This window comes from Panthera onca, chromosome B4, assembly GCF_046562875.1.
Source record: "Panthera onca isolate mPanOnc1 chromosome B4, mPanOnc1 haplotype 2, whole genome shotgun sequence".
Taxonomy (NCBI): domain Eukaryota; kingdom Metazoa; phylum Chordata; class Mammalia; order Carnivora; family Felidae; genus Panthera; species Panthera onca.
The window spans coordinates 135,908,915-135,927,355 of record NC_138345.1 but is presented as its reverse complement, the minus strand read 5'-3'; the positions used below and the strand labels follow the sequence as shown (position 1 = coordinate 135,927,355).

At 48.2% G+C, this 18,441-nt stretch overlaps 1 protein-coding gene across 9 annotated transcripts in view; it reads left to right on the top strand.

The window, feature by feature from the left end:
* EFCAB6 (EF-hand calcium binding domain 6) overlaps positions 1-18,441 on the top strand; it is a 244,332-nt gene that overhangs the window by 163,094 nt on the left and 62,797 nt on the right. For all 9 annotated transcript variants that reach the window (XM_078449363.2, XM_078449359.2, XM_078449361.2 and 6 more), the window contains 2 exons: positions 9,181-9,277; positions 14,973-15,091. In XM_078449363.2, the coding sequence (XP_078305489.2) occupies positions 9,181-9,277; positions 14,973-15,091 (216 nt within the window). The remainder of the gene's footprint in view (positions 1-9,180; positions 9,278-14,972; positions 15,092-18,441) is intronic.

The following is an 18,441-nucleotide window of genomic DNA, read 5'->3' as shown; positions in this document are numbered from 1 at the left end:
ATTTTTCTCTCTGAATTCGCTGGTTTTGTTTTGCCTGTACTTTAAGAAAAGCCGGCCAGAAAGAAAACAACTGTGGTCTCTTTCTAAGTGAAAGAAATGATCACATAACACGTGAATTGGACACCTGCTTCCAATTGCTCAAGTTCTGAGGAGCTGTAATATGAGACTTGATTGCTTACCATTAAAACAATACAAAAATATCCTTCAGAAAGAATTTTCTGGAGAATGTGTGCAGAATGAACCTAGAAAATTTCAGCCACAAAGCGCAATCTTCCCATTCAAATGACTCAGCCTTCTTATTTGTATTCATTCCTTCGCTCATCAAGTGTTCACTGAGGGTCTGCTCCGGGCTAGATGTGGCCCCAGGATGAGGTGGTCCAAAGATGAAGAAGACCGCCTTTGAGGGGCTCATGGGTGAATGTGGAACAGGTACAAAAATAAAGAGCTGTAGTGAAACATAAGGATGTCTGAAGTGCCTCCGAGATGGGAACAGCTAAGCCTGCTTGAGGTGCACAGGAAAAGTGGGACATCTGAGTTGCATCTTGAGGTGTGAGTAGGAGTTTGTCAGGTGCAGGCTACCAGATGGTGGTTCGAGGCCAGAGAACAGCATGTACAACACCTCAGAGGTGGAAATGTCGAGCACATTCAGGAAACGGGGAGAGGATGTGTGTGCAGAAGTGGCATGCGCCATGGGGGCATGGTGGGAGGAGAGCCCCGGAGAGGCAGGAGGGCCAGCTGAGAAGGGGCTGGAGAGCCAGGCTGAGGACTCGATCCTTTACCAGCAGACAGGAGAGGGTTTTATGCTGTGGAGGCAGAGGGTCGCATTGTGCTGCAGGAAGACCCTTGGGCAGTCCTAGAGCGGAGGATAGATGTAAAGGAGGACAGTCCCTGCAGTCCAGGGAGACCCAGCATGGCGTCCAAGGGTCTGGTGGAGAGACCTCAACCAAGGCACTGCCTTAGAAAGCCACTGCTTTAGAAGGCCTCCCATGGCCAGACCCCATGCCTCTGCTTCGAGAAGATGTATCCTTTAGTACTCTGCAAGGAGGCCCTATCACTTGACTTGCCAGATGAAGGACCCAGGTGATGGGTGGTGGGCAGAGATGTGAATGCAGGGTGCCTGTTTGGAGGGACCCCTTTCTCTGCCTGGAGGCCTCACCCTCCTTCACCCGCCTGTCACACCAGCCTCACTTTTAGCCACCGGCCACACCTAGACACCATCCCTTTCTGGAAGCCATCCTGCCCTCTTGTTTGGGCCCCTCTACCTTCAGGGCCTTCCCTTTCCACCAGCATCATCGAACACAATACTTTTGGAAAATTTGAGGGCTCATAATTTTGTTGAAGAGAGTAAGACCACCTTGTTTGTTTCATAACCGCAACATATTTTCATTTTTAGATGTATAAATGCCAATTAGAACGATCAGTCCAATGGCCTGTTTCATTTCTCCATCATCTATTCCCTTCCAATCTGTTCCCTTGTTTAAAACACACCTGCCTGTCCATTTATCTACTGACAACCCACATCAAGTCCACTTTGGTTCATGTACATCATAAAAGATGAAACAACACTGTCACACGCCCTTTTAGCAAAATTTGATGCTTCAGCCTCTTGTCACAAAATATTGTATGATCAGGTCCTTCATGTTGAATGGCTGGCTGAATCGAAAGGCCAAATTTCCCTTTCATTCTTAGAAATACATCATTTGTTTGTCAAAAAATTTGGCTTGTATGATCAGTCTCATCATCATCTCTGGAATCCAGAGTCCTGTTCTGTGTGGATTCCTCTTCTGGTTCATCTGATCATTGGGAGATGTATTCTTATCTCAATTTTCTTCCCTTTGCCATTTGAACATGAAATAAGAATTCTGAATTTTTAACTATGTTCGATGAAAACTGACATAAGACTACAAAGATGGTGTTGCTGTGTTCTTTTCACCTTCTCTAAAGATGCTGTTATACTTTGGGCAGTGCAGTCAGGAAACTAGGGAGCGATTCATTTCAAGTTCCTGTCATTGGCTAAGTAATTCCCTCATTTTCTGTTTTCTTCTTACTGCTTTAGTCTCTCTCTCTCTTTCTTTCTTTCTCTCTCTCTCTCTCTCTCTCTTTTAGCATAGTTGGAAATAATTAAAGAATAAATGATTGATCATTTCTTGGGATAATGAAATCGATCTAGTAAAATTGAAATCAAGATCACTAAGGCCCCATGTATGTAAGACCCCATTGACCCCATCAATGGACCCAGGCGGTATTGCAAGATAGAATGAGTGTTATCTCATAAAGAAAATAAATAATTTTTTTTTGTTCTTTGAAAGCCCTCTAAGAAAAACTGAAAGTCAGGAATGCCAATTCTCTTCCACTTTCCGGATTATATAGAATTGCTATTTCTTTCTTAAATATTTGATATAATTCACCAAAGAACTGATCAGGTCCTGGAGTTTCCTTTGTTGGGAAGATTTTAACTATGAATCTCATTAATTTAACAGATCATTCAGGGTTTCTATTCCTTCTTGAATGAGTGTTTGGAGTTTGTGTTTTTTGGCCCATTTCATCTAAGTTGTTAAATTTATGAGAATAAAGTTCTTCAAAATATTCCTCCCTTATATTCTTTTAATATCTGTAGGGTCTTTAGTGTTATCCCTTTTATCATTTCTGATACTTGGTAGGTAATGTCTTCTCTTCTTTTTTCTTGATATGTTTCGCTAGAGATTTATCATTTGATTGATGTTTTCAAAGAACCACCTTTTTGTTTCATTGATTTTGCTCTATTGTTTTCTGTGTAATAGAAACAAATTTCTGTTTTTTGATTTCTCTTCTTTATTACTTCCTACTTTCTTCTTGCTTTGAATATAGTTTACTCTTCTTTTTTATTCTCTTAAGTTTGGAAACTCAGATTTTTTTATTTGAGTTCTTTCTTTTCTAACAGAGACCTTGAATGCTATCAGTTTCCTTGTAGGCACTGAACTGGCTACATTCTGCAAACCTGGATCTATTACAGTTTTAAGTTTCATTCACTTAAGAATATTTTCTAATTTCCCTTGAGACTTTCTTTTGGATCCACAATTATTTAAAGTGTGGTTCTGTCAATTGTAAAATATGTCCATGGTTTCCAACTATCTTTCTGTTATTGATTTCTAGTTTAATTCTGTTATGGTCAGAAAACATACTTTGTATGATTTTAATTCCTTTAGATTTGTTCAGCTTTATTTTATGACCCTAGAGATGGTCTATGTTGGTGAGTATTCCATGGATGCTTGATGAGAACGTGTATTTGGCTGTCGTTGGGTGGAGTGTGCCGATGAGATCAAGTTAGTTGATAGTGTTCAGGTCTTCAGTGTTCTTGCTTATTTGTTTGTTCTATTACTTCCTAGAGAGGAGTGATGAAGTCCCCAACAATAGTTAAGCACTTGTCTATACCTCTTTCCAGTTCTATCCATTTGTGCTTCATGAATTTTGAAACCGAGAAAAAGAGTGTGTTTATACTTGCCATTTCTGCTTCTCTTCCCTTATTTCTGAAGTTCTGTTTCTCTCTGCTCTCATGTTCCTTCCTCAGAGAAGCTTTCTTCAGCAGGTCTTTTAGAGCATGTCTACCGGAGACAGGTTGTCTTAGTTTTCCTTCACTGAGAAAATTTCTCTTGCTCCTTCATTCCTAACAGACATTTTTGCTGGGTATAGAATTCTGGGTTAACAGTTCTTTTCACAGCACTTTAAAAATGTTACTCCGTTGTTTTCAGGCCTTCATGGTTTGTGGTGAGAAGTCTGCAGGAATTCAAATGGTCTTGCCCCCTAGATGGCCTGTGTCATTTTCCTCAGGTTACTTTCAGGATGTTTTTTCTTTATCTTTGGTTTTCATCAGTTTTAGTATGATGTGTTTGGGCATGACTTTCTTTGTTTATCATTCTTTGGGTTTACTGAACTTCTTGAATTTGTAAATTTATGTTCTTCATCGACTTTGGGAAGGGTCCAGCTATTATTTCCTCACGTTTAAAAAAATTTTTATTTTGGTATCAATCTCTGCCTCCATCCGCCTCTTGTGGTATCCCAATGACATGAATGTAGACTTGTTGATTTTGTACCCCTGGTCCCTGTATTAATCCCTGAAGCTATATTCTTCTCTTTTTTTCCCCATTGATCAGATTGGATTAATTCTGTTCATCTGTCTTCAGGTTCACTGACTCATTCCTCTGTCATCTGCATTCTGTCATTGAGCCAATCCAGTAAAAATTTTATTTCATTTGTATTTTTCATTTCTAAAGTTTTCATTTGGTTCTTGTCTTCCCCCAGCCTTCTATTTCTTGGCTCAGATTATCTGCCTTTCCACGTATTTTGAGGACATTTACTTTTACTTCATGTTTCTAATAGCTGCTTTAAAATATTATAATTTCAACAGCTGGGTCATCGTGGAGTCTGTTGTCTTTTACCTTGAAAATTGTTGAGATTTTCCTGGTTCTCTGTATATTGAGTTATTTTGGATTGTATCATGGGCTTTTTAAGTATTATATTATGATACTCTGGCCCAGTTAAAATCCTCAGTTGTGTGTTGATTTGTGTTTTATTTATTTTGTAAGCAAACAGTCAATCCAGTTAGGTTCAGACTGCAAGTCCTAACCTGCCTTCTGTGGTTTCTATGTCAGTTGAGTTTCAAGGTCACTGCAGCACTATGAGGCCAGCCCATGTGTGCAGCCCCCCAGGTGGGGAGTTGTGGTGGGAGCAAGTCTTCAGTACACAGTAGTGAAGTTCTCAGAGCTTCTGTTGTGCTGCTTTGGATTAGTTTCACACAAGAGCACAGCAGAAGTGAATCTGGAACTTCCCGCACAGATTTAGGCATCCTGTTTTTCAGCCCTCTCGTATGATTTCTCCCCATACTTTCCAGCCCCCAGAGAGTCCCCCCACCCACCTGTTTTCTCTCTCTCTCTCTCTTTTTTTTTTTTTTTTTTTTGGCCTTCTTGCTGGAAACCCTTAGGTTTGGGCCTATCTGTATGGTTATGTACTTCCTATGACTGGGCCTACCCCCAGTGCAACACAGTGAGAGGAAAACAATAATGTGGATACCTTCAGTGTTCCTTGAGCACAGAGTGTGCCTTCTGGTGAAAGGGAAGAGTTTTAGTTTTAGGCACTTACTTGGCCACTACTGTTGCTGGCTATGTCACAAAAGTGTAGGTGTGTAACTCAGGGTCTTTGGATCAGAACAGGGAGGGTGAAAAGAGACAAAGGGGGCATTATATCCCCCACATACTTTGTACTTCAGGGCTATCCTTTCTGGTTCTTTGGTCCGAAATACAGGCTTTCTTGTGGAGCTTTTTTGGCCCATGCCCGCTGCATAGTTCCAGAAGTAGGACTGTCCTTAAGCCTAAGCTGGGAATATGGGCGATAAAGAACCCATGAAACTCATATCAGTCATTCTTCAAGTTTTGATTTCCCTCTCCATCATCCTTCTTTTTTTTTTTTAATGTTTACTTATTTTTGAGAGAGAGGCAGAGTGTGAGCAGGGGAGGGGCAGAGAGAGAGAGAGGCACAGAACCCAAAGCAAGCTCCAGGCTCCGAGGTGTCAGCACAGAGCTTGACATGGGGCTTGAACCCACGAGCCGCGAGATCATGACCTGAGGCGAAGTCGGACGCTTCACCAACTGAGCCACCGAGGCACCCCTCCATCATCTTTCTATTATTTACTTTTTGGTGTCCTCAGAATTACTTCTTGTATTCTGTCGAGAGCTTTTAGTTGTAATCAGTGGGGGAGAGAGGGTGCAGTGTGTACCTTCTCCATCTTAGCTGGACAAGAGGGACAAGGACTCTTGCCCTGCCTGGAGTGCTGGTCCCTGTGATCACACAGCTGCCTCATCACCACTCATGCCTCAGAGAGCCGCTCCCTGGCCTTCTTAGCTGAAGCGTCCCCTCTCACCCATCACTCTTGGTCACATTCATATCCCAAGTTATCTGATTCATTCATTTTCCACATGTTGCTGTAAGTTCCCACAATCATGGTATGAGCGCCTTGAGGATGTGGGCTCTGTCCACATCGCTGGTCAGTGTGTCTACAGAACCCAGAGCAGCACAGAGTAAGAGGTCATATATGTTTGCATCGGACAGACTGGCTGATAACAAGGCTGGGTCTCCCTGACTATCAAGATCTAAAGAGTCAGGCAATAGAGGCAATCAGTAACTTTTGGAAAAGGCCATAGAAAAACCTTCTGATCTCTTGAGGAGACAAGTATATAAAATGGGACGGGGAGAAATGGGTGGGAAAATCATAGGTGTCCCTGGTTTGAGCCTGGCTCACTGAGAAAACATTCAAGACTTACGCCTAGAAAAGAAATTGGGTTGGTGGAGGCCGTTCAGATATGTGTTTAGATAGCGAGATCAGTTTGGGTTCGCTGACTTTGCAGACACAGAACATGCCCCTCAGAATCTCTATCCTTTGGGGGGAGTTCAGGTGAGTCCTGTGGGTGCAGGTTGGATTTAGGAGGAACTTAAGGTGAAGACAGGGGACTAGGCATCATTATTAGGACGTACAGTCCTCTTAAGCAATAATTGTGAAAATGCAACCTAGTCCCCCCAACCTTCCCAAACGTTTAGTGGTGAACTAGTGACAGAGGATTAGATTGGTTGACCTTTGGATCCCTTTCCACCCTGGAAATTCCATGATTCTGTGAAGTCCAGTAGTCAGTTGGAGAGAGATGGAACAGAAAAGTAGGTGAGGAGATTACAGCCCCAGCGGTACAGATGTGTGGATAAATGGCAGGAAGGCATGGCTGGGGACATGAGAAGGGATGACCTTTCAGAAGAGTAAATAAACTTTGGGGTGGAAAGAGAGAGGAGTGGTCAAGGTTTGGGGGAGCCAGGTGGGGAGGGAAAACCACACTCACCGAAGGCACACGTTCACCCGGCCCCAGGATTGGTATTCCAACACGTGGTGTCCCTTAAAGCGCAGCATGATGAAGGCAACCAGAGAGGGGAGAGATGGTTAATAGGGGCACATGGAACACACAAGTCAGCGAAGACCCCTGGATTCAGCAATATAGAAGTAATTGGTGAATTTAAAGATCGGGGTGGGCTCTTAATAAAGGGAGGCGTGCCCGCCATAGTTTACCGTGTACCCCCATGAGCTGACATTTTCCAGGAGGGAAAATGAAACTGGGAAAGCCCTCATTTGGTCTGGTTCAACGGTAGCAATGTAGGAGTTTGTGCTCGCCAAACTGTGGGGGTCACAGTTTACGTAATTCGCCAAAGAAGAGCTGCTTAAAATAAGACGCTATGTGGCCCAGTATAGCCCAGTGTAGGTTTTGGGTGTAATCATGGATACCAATGCACCTGGTGACTCGGGGGCTCTGGGCACCGTCAGTCATCAAGGAACTTGAGGAGCGGTCCAGGACAGCTGTCCGGGGGCAGCAGAGCGTGTTGGAAGGGATTTGAAGAAGCCACATGAAGAACACTGATTGCCGCTTGCTTTGTTGATTCGGGTTGCCGTGACCTGGCTTGCCGTCTGCTTCTGAAATGCGTGCCAGGGTGGAACTTCCAGGGGAGCCTTGTCTGGTGGGCGGGAGCCGCAGCTCCACTTTTCCAGCCTTCACACCGAGCCCGGCGCTCCAGCCACGCACTGGGCAATGCTGCGTTTGTTGAACAGAAACAGAAATGCTAAGTGGAAAGAAGACCCCCGGTGCGTAAAAACCAGAGGTGTCCCTCACCTCTGTGAATTGTAATATTTCAGGGATCTTTTCCTACGAAGAGTGAACTTACAGGGGCAGCAAACCTGTAGCTTCAGATAAAAACCAGATGGTCACGTGAAAGGCTAGCCATGACATCGGAGACCTGAGTCTGAATGGTTTCCAGGTCCTGGCTGTGTCATCTGGCAGGTTGGTTAATTTCCCGAAAACACAGCTTCCTCTTTCGCAGAGTGGGATGGTAATGCCGGCATGTGTCACTTGACTGGCTGTGCTCAGCACCCGCTGGTCACTGACCTCGTGGTGGCCATCAGCACCTGAGAAACCCACACGGTGCTGCCGACCTGAGTGTCACATACAGAGGGTCACGTTCAAAGCGGCCCTTCTAGGGGGATTGTGTAAGCCTTTGACCTCCATTGTTTGCAACACACAAATCCCTGCATTTTCTCAACTGGCAGCATACTGGTTGACCTTAGACTTTTTTTCTTATATGCGGTTCATTTGCAGAAGCGTAAATAATGCTTCTTTAAAGGGGCTCTGTGGGGCTTGCCTGCTGTCCATCCCCCACACTGGTCTTCTGGGGACCCTTCAGGAGAAATTTATATTGGGGTCTCTATGGGCCTCGGTCCGGTGGCAAGATGCGCTTAGCACCCAACATGCCTGTGAGTAAGAGCAGGTTCCAGGTGGGGGTCTCAGATGTGGTCCCATTTCAGGAAACTGTCGGGTGATGTGGATATGGTCAGTTTTGCCAGGGGAATGTGCTGAGCGCCCTGATATCTGCAGGGAAAATATTTCAGATGCAGATCTGGATGTGGAAAACAGCTCAAGTTGCCAGAAAGGGAGGGATAGGTGCTCCGAGGAGCAGAGCAATTACAGAAAAAGAAGTGGGGAGGGGTTTTACAGATTTTATCCGCCCCCGTCCTTCGAGTGGAGGAATCCAGGGCTTAGCCACGGTGTTAAGCGTGGGGCATTTTTTTAAAGTGTCTTTGGCGTCCATCATCCTAGGAGGAAATAAACAGAATTTTGATCATTTTACATACTTGAGCCCAACCTTTGAACAGTAGCTGGGACCGAGAAAGCGATGCCCCCCCCCCCACCCCCGCCCCGTGTTCCTGAACCGTTTCTTAGTCTGCATTATTATTCCGATTCGCCAATTCAGAAATAAAAGTTTGTGGTGGTTTTCTTCTGAAGAGGCTTCACTGTTCTATGGTGTTTTTTTTCCCCTTCTGAGAAGAAATGAGCCCTGTTTGTTTTGTGAGTGGCAGAGAAAGTTGAACAGCATTTATCTGAAAATAAACAAGGACTTATAAAATTTAAGAAGACTTCCCTAACATGCAGCTGGGGAAATAAGACTGTATTTTGAGAATTAAGTTAGACCAGATGTGAAATAACAGACTTTAACGGTATCTTTGAAACAAACGGGGATGGGGAACCCCTTGGGAGATTAATGAGTCCATTAAATTTAAACACAGTTATTTATTTATTTATTTACTTATTTACTTATTTATTTATTTATTTTTCTTTTAAGACCAAAACAGAAGGTCGCAGATTCAGAACTAGCTTGTGAGCAGGCTCATCAGTATCTTGCTACCAAAGCAAAAACCAGATGGTCAGACTTATCTAAGGTAAGAAAACGATTATTTCCTTAAAAGGAAAGGAAATCTATTTCAGTGTTCTCAGATCATTGGGATAATCAAGCTGTTTAGATCCCGTCGCTGAGATGGGAAAACAATGTTCTATACCCAACTGGTGACTCCTTTTATTCCTAAAGTACTTTTTCAGCATAAATTCTCCCATCCGAGGTCAACTGATGTTTAGAAAAAGGAGTATTTGTAGGAGTTATGTGGACAGAAATTCCTAGATGTATCTCAGGTTTGATATGAATTAAAAATTTTAAAGAAAAAAAAAAAAAAAAGAACCCCGTCATATTATTTTTACCCCATTCAAAACCTGCATTTCTGGGTAGGTGGGATTTCTTCCTGTCTTCCAAAACGATAGAAAGCACATTTTGAAGGTGAATGCTGTAGATGGGCAATCGTGTAAACCAATTTGGTGTTGAGATGGGCGCATAATCTAATGACAGTTGTACCCACAGGACAGTAGAACGGAGCCTGCGGGACTGAGTTCGTCCAGGAGTGGGTGATCATTTCATAACGCAACAAGGACACAACACCTTCACCTTAGGAAATGTCTTTAAAACCGCACTGTGGAAGAATTTTCTTTTTTTTTTTTTTTAAGTTTATTTACTTTGAGAGAGAAAGAGAGCACGCGTAGGGGAGGGTCAGAGAAAGCAAGAATCCTAAGCAGGTCCCGCACTGTCAGCGCAGAGCCCGACGTGGGGCTCTCGATTGATCCCACGAACCGCGAGATCATGACCTGAGACGAAATCGGGTCGGACGCTTAACCGATGGAGCCAAGCCGACGCTCCCGGAAGGATTTTCACATTGTTGTGAAGAACGCCTCCGCTTTGTTTCATCTGGTCATTTTCTTTGGATGTTTGCCTCTCTTGGCGTGTGTCCGATGTGAAGTTCTGTCTTGTCAGTCCTGTGCCGCCCCTGGGCTGCCTCTCCCCAGGCCCCTGCCGTCAGAGTTGACGGTGCGGCTCAGGGTGGCAAATCACACGGAGTCCTCCCGCTCCCACGGGTAGGGCTGGCCCTCCCGAGCCGCCCTGCGGGAGTGCGGGGCCAGCCCTGGGCTGTACTCTGCGACCACATGGGCATGGCAGCCGGGAGAGGGCCGAGCTCACTGCGTGACATCATCCTCCACACCCTGCACCCCAGCTTCTCTGGGCCTGCCTCTCCCCTCCTCCCTGCTATTTCTGTCCACTCTTCCTCCTGCCCCTATAATGCCCCCTCTGCTGATGCTGCCCTCCGTGGACCCAGGGGCTCCCACGGCCCCTTCCAGGTCCTTCCTGGATTCGTCCTGCCCTGCTCTGATGAATGTCGCGCAGCACATCTCCGGGGTACGTGGGTTTGTGCTGGGGGTTCGGTGGTAACGAAGACCCATCTTCTTCCAGCCTTCGGAGCTCACAGACCAGGAGAGGTGGCGGTTAAGAAACAAAGGCAGCTTATTAACAAAGCAGGTGGGCGCCGTGGGGAAAGTGAACAGGCTGCCGGAGGCCTTTGTTTCTGCCTTGTTGCATCCGTACTTCCTGGAATGCTTCCTCCCCTGGCCCTGCCACGGCTCTGTCGGGCCTCCTCCACTCCCTGTCTGGACCTGCCCCCTCTCGGGCTCGGTGACCCTCTCTATCTGTGTTCACTCCCTTGAGCACGTCCTCTGCACTTACCTCTCCATACTTTGTTTTTGTTTTTATTTAGAGAGAGGGAGAGTGGGACGGGGGGAGAGAGAGAGGAGAGAGAGAATCCCAAGCAGGCTCCGTGCTGCCAGCACAGAACCTGATGTGGGGCTCGAACTCACAAAACTGTGAGATCATGACCTGAGCTCAACCGACTGAGCCCCCCAGGCGCCCCTCCTCTCCACACCGATTCCCGTGGCCTCTCATAACCATCTTTATCCCTGATGTTCTGCAGAACCCCAAGTGTGTTTAGGGGAGGTGTGGGGACCCTGGAGCGCTCTGCTGCTAAGCCAGCAGCCTCGGGTCCGTCTCTTCTAGAAGGGAGCCTGGTGGAAGTGTGGGAAGGGAAGAAGACTTGGAGGCTTACGGAGGAAGAGGAATCAGCAGGGGCATGTGGAGCCACTTTGTAGGGGGTCAAGCGTCACTTCGTGCCGGGCCTCACACCTCTCTCGGCCCCCCCGCGGGACTGCGTGCCCCTGTGTGTTTTATTAGTATTCGATCGGACATTTCTCCCACTCTCTCAATTTATCTTGAAAAAAGCTCTAAAGCTTTTTGGGATTCGTTCTGAATCCCCAACCTGCAGAAAGTAGGGTGACGCATAGATAAGACGCATTAATGACAGACGCCTGGTGACGAGGCGGGTGTTCTCCTACCATCCAGCACAGCCTTGCCCTTCCCTTCTGGGTCGTGGCAGACACGTGGCATTTGTCTCCTCTCTGGGCACTTCTGTGGGTTCGCCAAAAAGACCCGCGAATGTCGGAAAGGATGTGGTCCCAGTAAAACTGCATTTGGAACTTGAACAAGTCAGGTACTGCGTCCTCTAGCTGTCCTCAGCGAGGGTCCCCGGCTGGCCACTCAGCCGGGCTCGGCCAAGGACACCACCAGCCGATCTCTTGGACGCACCCGCAGTCGGCCTATTCTGGGCAGCTTAACAGGCTCACTTCCGTTTAAGTATGTTTGGAAAATAAGGTCATCGATTTCTTCAGCAAACATTATTATGAATTAACTATGCACCGTTGCAAGATATTAAAGACACAGCGACCAAAAAAAAAAAAAAAAAAGACACGGTCTCTGTTCCCAAGAGACTTGTGGTATAAGCACCAATAAGAGTGCTAAAGAATTGTATTATAATTGAAGGAGCTTTTTTTAAAGCTCATTTTTCAAGTTGTCACTCTACAGTGCAATGTAATAGTAATACATATTATATATATTATATATATATAACGTGTGTATTTGTATGTGTATAATATGCATGAATGCATATAGTGTATGTAGTAATACGTACAATAATAATATACATGCGTAGCTTAGGTACGTTTAAGGTAGTCACCGCGTATCCCAAGTTGTATCCCACCGTGTAACCCGCCATCCAGACGAAGGAGGAGAACACTCTCAATGTCTTAGCGCCGCACACACTTTGCATCAAGGGCCAGGCAGTGACCGGCCTTGGCTTTGTGAGGCAGGGGCTTCAGACACAGCCGCTCAGCTCTACCGTGTGGCCCTCGGTGCTGTCAGACTCCGCTTCCTCCTCCCTAGTGGATGCGTAACAGCGTGTCATTCTAGTTTTAGGTAGCGTGTGTTGGTTACTCGTGAGCGGTGAGTATCTTTTCGTTTATTCCTGAGGCAGGTTCCCTTTCTCCATGAAGGGCCTGCTCGTTGGTTTTCTCACTGGGCTCTCTGGTGATTTCTCATTGGTCGATAGGAACTCGTACCCCGGTTTGGCTGCTAGTCTTTTGTCAATGGTGCGAGTCACTAATCCCAGTTTGTGTTCTGTGTTTGCACCCTTTTCATACGATATCTTTTGGTAAATATAAGTTTGTTAAAAACATTTTTTTAAATGTTTATTCGCTTTTAAGAGACAGAGACCAGGGAGTAAGCGGGAGGGGCAGAGAGAGAAGGAGACACAGAATCTGGATCCGAGCTGTCAGCACAGAGCCCGACGCGGGGGTCGAGCCCACGAACCGTGAGATCGTGACCCGAGCCGAAGTCCAACACCTGACTGACTGAACCGTCCAGGCGCCCCGGGTTCTTCTTGTTGATAGAGTCAAATGTGAAATGTGTTAACATTTCCTGTAGGTCTCGCCCAAGAATCTGTGTTTCATCTGAAGTCATGAAGACTTTTCAGCAGCTCTCCAGTGAAGCCTTTCCCATCCTGGTCTTGAAATCCACACCACGTGTCACCTATGTGTTGGGAGACAGGGGTTCACTCCCACTCTTCCATATGGAGACCCGGTTGTCTAGCCCCCGTAAAGCCCATCCTTCTCCCCCTGACGTATGGCATCACCGCTGTCCTGCCTCGAGGCCTGCGGGTGTCTCTGGGCTCCTCACTCTGTTCCCCGGGTCAGTTTGTCTGTCTTGGCACCTTTACCACATCACTGTAATCACAGTAACTCGGTAATATGTCCTGATCAGCTGGTAGGGAAGTCCCTCCTCCTGTCCTTTGAGAGTTTACGAATCAGTTTGTCAAATTCCACAAGGCAACAAAGCGTTTGGAGAGAAATGCCGTCGTTACAATTTTGAGTCTTCCAGTTCACAAGCATGGTGTGTCTCCATTTATTCTGATATCTTTAAATATCTTTCGATAAATTTTTATACTTTTCTGTGTAGCGGTCTTACGATCACTCGTAAGGTTTATTCCCTGGGATGGGGCACCTGTGTGGCTCAGTCAGTTGAGTGTCTGACTTTGGCTCGGGTCAAGATCTCATGGTTTGTGAGTTTAAACCTGTCAGCATAGAGTGCACTTGGGATTCTCTCTCTCCTTCTCTCTGTCCCTCCCCGACTTGTTCTCTCCCTCCCTCTCTCTCTCTCTCTCTTTCTCAAAATAAATAAACTTAGAAAAAGGTTTATTCCTAAGACTTTCTATTTTTGATGCTATTATAAATATTTTTTAAAATTTGTTCTCTGTGCCTGATATGTAAGAACATGAATGGTCTTGCCTATTGACCTGAAATCCAGATTTCTTGCTAAATTCTCTTAGCATAGTAATTCATTTGTGGATCTTTCCTACGTATCCAGCCACGTCATCTGTGAATAACGACAGCTGTATTTCTTCCTGTCCTGTTTTTTACCTTTTATTCCTTTTTCTTGCTTGACTACCCTGGCTGATACCTCCAGTACGACGTGGAAAAGAGGGCAGCGGAGACCTTGCCTGTTCCTGGTCTTAAAGGGAATGTCTCTGCCTTCACCATGGATTGTGATGCTTGCAGAGGACTTTCTAGACGTGCTCCTGCATCTACCTCACGGTGTTGTGAGGAAGAGGGTCAGAGGAGCTATTACTTCCAAACAGTTTAAGTCAGTGCCGAGTGCCACACATTACCTGCTGGTCTGTGGCCCTCTTAACAGGCCGAAAATTCCCCAGATACCTTTTGCATCCCTCGGGGACATTAAAAAGGTACCGTATTGGGGCGCCTGGGTGGCTCGGCGGGTTAAGCGTGCGGCTCTTGATTTCGGCTCAGGTCACGATCTCACGGTTCGTGAGTTCGAGCCCCACGTCGGGCTCTGCTCAGAGGCGTGGAGCCTGCTTTCGAGTCTCTCTCTTCCTCTCTCTCTGCCCCTCCCCCCCAACATAAATAATTAAACTTAAAAAAATAAAGCTACCGTATCATCGCGTCATCAGAGCTGGGGTCTCGCGTGCCTCATCCCTGTCTTACAACCAGAGGACCAAGTCTGCTGCGTTGTCAAGATGACCACCTCCAGCAGCGTGGGCTACTGTCTCAATCCCCAGGCTCTGGGACCCTCATTTCTAATAGCTCTTGAGCCCAAGTTGTTGGCCGGGTCATACACCTGAGACCACTCATCACCCAGAAACCAGCCCCTTCCAGTTCATGACAATTGTTTGCGTTTTGCTCGGTCACCTTCTTTACCGAAACGGCGAGGGTATCTGGAGCTTTGACTGAAAAGTAATTAAGCAGGTAGAAAGGGGAGAGACACGTCTTCTGTTGTTCCAGGTATTGGCTGTGGACAATCCTCTAAACTACCACGAACACACTGTGTAGGTTACTAATTGTCGTCTTGTAATATTGTAGAATTTTATAGAAACCGACAGTGAGGGCAACGGCATTCTTCGGCGGCGGGATATAAAGAACGCGCTGTACGGTTTTGATATTCCTCTAACACCGAGGGAATTTGAAAAGCTCTGGATGAGGTAAGTGGCATCCACCAGTCGACCCCCTTCCATCCCGAGGGTCCCAGGTTGCCGGCTGCTGCAAATTCAGCACCAGCCTTGCTCTGTGCTAGGGGGCAAGGTGCTCAGCTAGGAATGGTTTCCTCTGGTTGTGTCTGTCTGCTGCCCTTCCGCCCCATAGAGGCTGGTCTCCGGGAACATGGAGAATCAGGGTAAACCCTCATCATCGATACCAGACTTAAGATGTTTGCATTTCCAGGGAACCAGGAGTTCAAGCCCATCCTTATATCACTTTAGAAAGCGACGTCACTCCCCAAACGCAATCCTAACGCAACTAGCTCAGCAGACAGTCCTGCCACGGGTGTGGGGAGAAGCAGTCTCTCCCCATCGCCTGTAGACGGAAATCAATGTCGCACAACTGTTTTTTGTAGATAAGGAATTCGTTGAAAGAAAATAACCAAACTTTTGGCAACTTGGGGTAGTTTCCCGAGGGTGTCTTAGACGGAAAATAATATCTAATATCGGTTACATTTTTCAAAAAGTATTTTAGATTCAGCTGTTCTTGAATCAGGCCCCCAGTTGCAGTATCCCCTGCGTGGGGGCCTGAGTTTCCGGGTGCACTAACAATGCGGTCAATTTCCGAGTTCCAGATCCATCTTTGAATTACCTCCGTCCTCGTCGTGTGTTGGTTGCCGCTCCCGTCCCCGCAGGACGGTGCACACTATTGTGCATCCCCCCAGGGGCAGGCGCACGGAGCAGCTCATGTAATTTTTTAGCTTTTCATCTGTTCAAAGTGGAAGGCTGAAATGTTGGCCGAGTTTAGAATGAGGTGGGCTGTTTTGTGTCTAATTTAGAAAAGCAACTTGAAGTTCTTATAAAATCCTTATTCTTTTTTAGATCAGCTCCAACACAGGGCCAATTGAGGCTCTCCTTATTCATATTCTCTTTCAGTAGATTAAATGAGTGGGTCCCACTGAGTAACCAGAAGATTGGGCTCCCCAGTCTTTTGGATGATCCAAAGACGACTGTGTGGTCTCAATACTCGAGGACCTGTCAGGGGATACAAGCAGTCGCCCATATGCGGGGGCACAGTGTCGCCATGATAAATGCCAGAGGAGGGAACGTGTGGAGGAAAGAGGGAGTAAAAGCAGGAGCGGCAGGTGGGGGCGGGGAGGGTGTGTGGAGGAACAGGAAGCTGTCGCGGTCGGAGGGAGGTTGAAATAGCTCCCGGGGGTCAGGGAGAAGGGGGATCCCCTCACCCATGGGATGTCGGTGAGACATTCCATGAGTGCTGGCCAAGGGCTCCCAGGGTGAGAAAGGAGGGGTGGGGCCACCAGGGCCCCAAAGCCCTGGTCTTCAGGCATTATATCAGCCGGGCGTTCGGGACTAGCGAAGGCTGATCACCCAGCCACGCTTCAGGAAGATGGGTCAGGGAACGTTCAGAGAAGGGATGGGTGGGCCCAGAGACTGTCGTCTCCATCCCAGTGGGGCGGGACGAGTTCCCGGGCTGGGTGTGGGCCACGGGAAAGAGGGGTGTTGGGGCCAAGTGTCCCCCTCGAGGGGGAGAAGAAGGGCACGCTCACTCGTCTTCCTGAAGGGGGGATAGAGCACGTGTCCGTCTCAGTGGGAGTGAGACACTCCCTGCCGCTTCCGGCTCAAGTTTCTTTATACGTTGATTAAACGTACACACGTCTGCCCTGACAACTGATGAAGTCAGAACTGCTTCTGCATTTGTCCGCCGACTGCCCGCCACGGGTGCTGAGGGACCCAAAGGGAGGGCGCCCCGCCGCCAGACGGGTGGCCATGGCTCCTGCCTCCGTCCTCACAGCTGCGGGGCCTCTGTCAAGTTACTTAACTTCTCTGGGCCTCGCTCTGCTCCGCTAAGTTTGCTGCACGTGTCGGTCAGGGGAGGCCAGCCGCGGTGACTGACAAGGGTGTCCTGATCTAGCGTGGGCGTCGTGGGGGGGTCTGCCCACAAGCCGCTGCGTGGACCAGGAGCCCCACCACCCCCTGGAGCTGTCGTGACACCAGGCCTGGGAACGCGGCCGTCACTTTCCCCGAGTTCTGTTGGCCAGAGTCCTTTCACGCGGCCGCGCCCGCTACGGGGCAGGCTGGGAGAAGCGGTCTTGGAGTTGTGTCCCGGGCAAAAAGAAACGGTGACAGGGGAACTCAGTGGTGACGTCTGCCACAGGTGGAACTACCCCCGAGGGATGAGGAAGAGGGGCATTCGAGACAAAGGAAACTTCAGGGATGTTAGACACCAGTATCTGGGCAGGAAAGCAGAAACCACTCTACTATTTCTGGCCAAGTGGGGCTTAAGGCAGTGACGGACGACAAAGAGGTCAAAGGACCGGAAGCCTGGGCGGGGGGGTGGGGGGTGGATTGTGGTATTACAGGCCAGAGGCTGCCGCCCCCCTGGGCTAGAAGAGGAAGAGGAAGGGAGCGAACCAGAGATCAGGAAACCGCTCTCTAACCTGGGACTGGAGGACAAACGGGAAACGGGGCATTTCTGGAGGCATCTCACCCCAAGGCTGCCTCCGAATCTGCTAGCATCTCAGCCACTGTGCGGAGCAGGAACCACGGCCACGGCGGGAGGCGCACCGGACACAGCCGGGACTGCCCTCTTCCTGCCTTCTGCCCGGGCCCACCTCCCCGGGAGCAGCCGGCGGGTAACTTGGAAGATGTGCTGAAGGATGGGCACGAGGTTGAATGCCGCCGCGTGAACATCCAGCTGACGGGCCAAGGAGGGATTCACGTCCCAGGACCGCGGATTGACCTGAGCGGCCGGGACGTAGGCAGCCTGGGCTGTGCGGGAGAGCGGGCCTGCTCGTCCGCTGGACCGGACTACGAAGGGCAGGATGAGGTAGGGACGCTGTCGTAAGGCCAGGTGGCTAGCAGGGAAAGACCTAGGCAGCCCTGCGTTCTAGAAAGATCACTCTGGCCACAGTGGGGAGGATGAATTACAGGAGACTGGGTGGGCGGCACAGAGGTCAGCGGGCCAAGTGAGAGGACGTGGTGAGCTTTCCTGGCAGTGGAGGGAGGACTGGGGAGGAAGTGACAGGTGTGAGGGAGATTTAGGAAGAGAAGTGAGCCTTAGCGGCCCGGAGGGAGAGGCTGTGTGAGGAGATCAGATGCCCCTGCGGAAGTTGGGAAGACAACCTAGGTGGCTGGGTAGCCTGCGGCTAAGGGCTGTGGTCTAGCGAGGGCTGCACCTTGTCCCGTGGTGCCCCAGACTGAGCTGTGTGACCCCGGGCCCGTGGCTCGCCTTCTCCGGGCTTCAGTCATCTATCAAATGGGATGGCAACGGGGACCAAATAATATATGTGGAATACCTGGCGTACATAAGGGTAAAAAGTGGTCGCAAAAAGATG